This window comes from Alligator sinensis, unplaced genomic scaffold (assembly GCF_000455745.1).
Source record: "Alligator sinensis unplaced genomic scaffold, ASM45574v1 scaffold1065_1, whole genome shotgun sequence".
Taxonomy (NCBI): domain Eukaryota; kingdom Metazoa; phylum Chordata; order Crocodylia; family Alligatoridae; genus Alligator; species Alligator sinensis.
Window position 1 is genome coordinate 639423 of NW_005842812.1, and position 3217 is coordinate 642639.

The following is a 3217-nucleotide window of genomic DNA, read 5'->3' on the forward strand; positions in this document are numbered from 1 at the left end:
CGCGCATGCGCGGCACGGGGGGAAAGGACGAGAGGCGGCCGCGGTTGCCGCGGCAACGCTCCCCCTTCCTCCTTCCGGGCGCGGTGGAGGCTGGGAAATGGAGTCCCCTGGGCGTGGGTGGCTCTGCTGCCTTTGCAAGTGGGAGCAGGGCCGACGGAACGGGGTGAAAGGGTGCACAGGCCCGGGGACAACAGCTGGGGATAGCCCCCTGCCCCCCTCCCTGGTGCACCCAGGGCCAGCTGTCTCCTGTCGGTACACCAGGGCCCTGGGCACCAGCTAGGACTCCAGCCCCAGCCTGATACATGGCCTGGAGTGCCAGGGCAACCTCCCTATTTGCTTTGGGGGCAGGACACTGGGTTGCTCAGAACCACCTTCCTCTGCTGCAGGTCCTGGTCTGTCCTGAGCTCCTGCATCTGTCTGTGTTGGAGTGGAGCCTCCCACTGCAGAGACCTTGCCAAAGAGCTGCTGCTGCAAGTGACGCGCTGCTCTGCGAGGCTTGTTCCTGCAGGAGCCGTGAAGACAGCTGCCAGTAGAGATAGCGACGCATGCGGGCTGCACGGTTTCCTGCTCTTCCTCAGAAGACCATGAAGCAGCCTGAGTGTAGAACTGCCCAGGATGTAGCACAGCCTGCCAGGGACTTCCACACAGCCCATGGGTGCCCATCAAGCTCCTTGTTTTGCTCCCAGGCAGCAAAAGGAAAAGCCCCCCACCTCGATTCTAGAACAGGATGTAGCAGAGCCCATTGTCCCTCCTCCGCGTTCTCCAACATTGCATCTTTTTCCAAGCAGGGCACCCTCCAGGCAGTGAGCCCGTGCACAGATCCAGCCCTGCAGGCACCCAGCCAAATCAGTCTTCGGGCCGATCAGAGCAAAGGACCAGCAGGAAGACAACCGACTAACACCTGCTCCCAAGAATCACCTCAAGCCCCCACCAAAGGGGTATGGGGAGCTCTCTTCTCTTCTCATTCCTCTGCTGTGGCCTACGAACACAACCTCGTGTGCTCCAGGCCACTTGCAAACCTCGTTGCTCCCCTCTGGACCATCCTGCCCCTGCACCTCACACTTCACTTTCTTTCCCAAATGTCGCCACCACATCCATCTCGCTCGGCCTGGCTCCCCCCTCCTCCAAGGCTTCTTATAAGGGACTTGCTTCTCTACCGCCTCTTATTAAGCTGGTCAGACCACAACTGCGTCTCATTTCAGCCCTCATAGTTCTGTGGGCCACGAGCAAGGCTTGGGAAGGTAACAAGGGGCTTCCCGTGGCCTCCTGCCAACTTCATTTGAGGTTTCTGGCTGGCACTATGCTCTGCACTGGAGCTAATTGGGTTTAAGACAGCTCCTGTCTTCCATTTCAGGATGCTTAAGACACTTTGTGGGGTAAAGCTGCACCCTTCCCCACCTCCTTTCTGAACCCTGAGGACTCTCCCCTGAACCACAGGCAACAGCTTTCTGGATAAGGCCAAGGTGGGACCAGCAGGCCTGGGGAAATGAGAGAGACAAGCGAAGAGCTGGGCTTTTCACTGTGCTGTGCCGCCCCAACACGGCACATTTAAAACAGCAGGACCTGTTTTACCGCATGTCCAAGCCTCGGGCAGCAGGGCTCCATGGTGCTGCTGCAATAGAAAGACGATACAGTGACAGCAAGTCCAGGCAAGGGCCACACCACAGCAGGTGACTCAGCAGGCTGCTGGCAGCAAACTCCGAGGAAACTTCCCAGCAACACAGCGTTCAGGGGGGAATTGTTTGTGTAATTACAGGGCCGCCGGCTCCTGTGGCATCTCAGTGTTTGCTGACGTCGTCCCCTGGGGTGAGCTCACGCGTTTCCGAGAGGATTTCCCATCCATACAACCCTGGCGTCTGGGTCTGGAGCGACGTGGAGAAAGCACGATGTGAAGGCTTGAGAGCCAGGAGGCAAAGGGGTCGGGTTTAAACCCCTCATGTATGGCAGCCCAGATTTCTAGGGACCTGGCCCCAGCTCTGAGTGATACTCCACAGACCTGCCTGCTGGGACGTCAAGTTGAAGACCAGTGTTCCCTGCTCAGGAAACACACCCAGGGGCTAATGCACGGGGGTCCTGCTGCCTCACAGAGGACGAAGGCAGGGGAACAAGGCGCATCTCGGCCCCCCACGGGCTCAGCTCCTCTGGGAAGTGCAGAGTTCACCCAAGAAAATAGGAGGGTTTCACCAACAAGAAGCCACAACGTTTATTCCTCGACAGAAATAGTACAAAGGTTAAATCTAGCTGTGATCGACTCTGCTTTGAAACACCAAAAAGGTTCCTCCCTTCCCACGGCTACATCGTCAACTCCTGCAGAAGGGGAGAGAAGGGGAGAGAGGGATCAGAGGCTGGCCCCATGTGGGGTGGGGGGATTCCTGTGAAGGGGGCAGACCGTTCTGAGCTCTCTTGATTTGATATGGGGCAGTTAGCAGCCTGGCACCTCCCCACACTGGCTCTCTGCCTGGCCACACAGCCCAGAGGGGGCTGGGATGCCTGGAGCTGTCCTGTTTGCCCCATCCCTGCCAGGTGGTGAGGATGGAAAATGAGGAATGCCCGAGCAGGGCAGTGCCAGGCTGGCCCTACCGAGCAGAGGGGCGAAGAAGGCATGGGCTCTCAGAGGCATGGCCCACAGGGCTCCTGGCACCACTGTCCATGGCTGTATGTCCCGGGGGAAACCCGCTCCCTGCTGCTCTTCACTGCCCCACAACTGGTGCCTGGCCACAGGGACACTCACCATGATGGCGTTTACGATGTCGTTGCTGTTGTTCTTGAGGGCGCGCACTGCCTTCGCCCGGGACACGTTGGCCTGCGACATGACGAGCTCAATGTCCTTCACCTCCACGCCGGTTTCGTCCACCTGAGCAGAGAGAAGCAGGGTTGGCTTGGGGGGCATCAGGCCGACATGGGGTTGGCCCCATGAAGACAGCATCGCTCAACCCAGGGTAGGGGCAGGGAGGGGGAATGGCACCCAAACAGGAGTAAGAGCCCCAGTTCTCAGCATGCTCCGCTAGACACAAGGGCCAGTTGTGGGCACACACCTCCTCCTCCTCGCTCTCCTCCTGCACTGTGGGCGTCTGTGTGTTCTCCTGGATGTTTGACACGGCTTCTCCTTGCACCTTGAACTTCTCAGCGGCTGCCAGCTGCGCTTGCTGGGACAGATCCTCGATCTGGGGGAAGAGGGGGTGGTGCAGTGAAGCTGCTGGGGGGGGGGGGGGGGGAG

The 3217-nt window shown here is 59.3% G+C and overlaps 1 protein-coding gene across 1 annotated transcript in view; it reads right to left on the reverse strand.

Annotated features, from left to right (window-relative positions):
* Positions 1-2178: 2178 nt before the first annotated feature.
* Positions 2179-3217, reverse strand: part of NACA (nascent polypeptide associated complex subunit alpha) — a 9659-nt gene continuing 8620 nt past the window's right edge. Inside the window, exons 6-8 of the mRNA XM_014525471.2 lie at positions 3036-3164; positions 2732-2854; positions 2179-2307 (exon numbers count right to left, since the gene is read on the reverse strand). Coding sequence (XP_014380957.2) covers positions 2293-2307; positions 2732-2854; positions 3036-3164 — 267 coding nt within the window. The 3' untranslated portion in view covers positions 2179-2292. The remainder of the gene's footprint in view (positions 2308-2731; positions 2855-3035; positions 3165-3217) is intronic.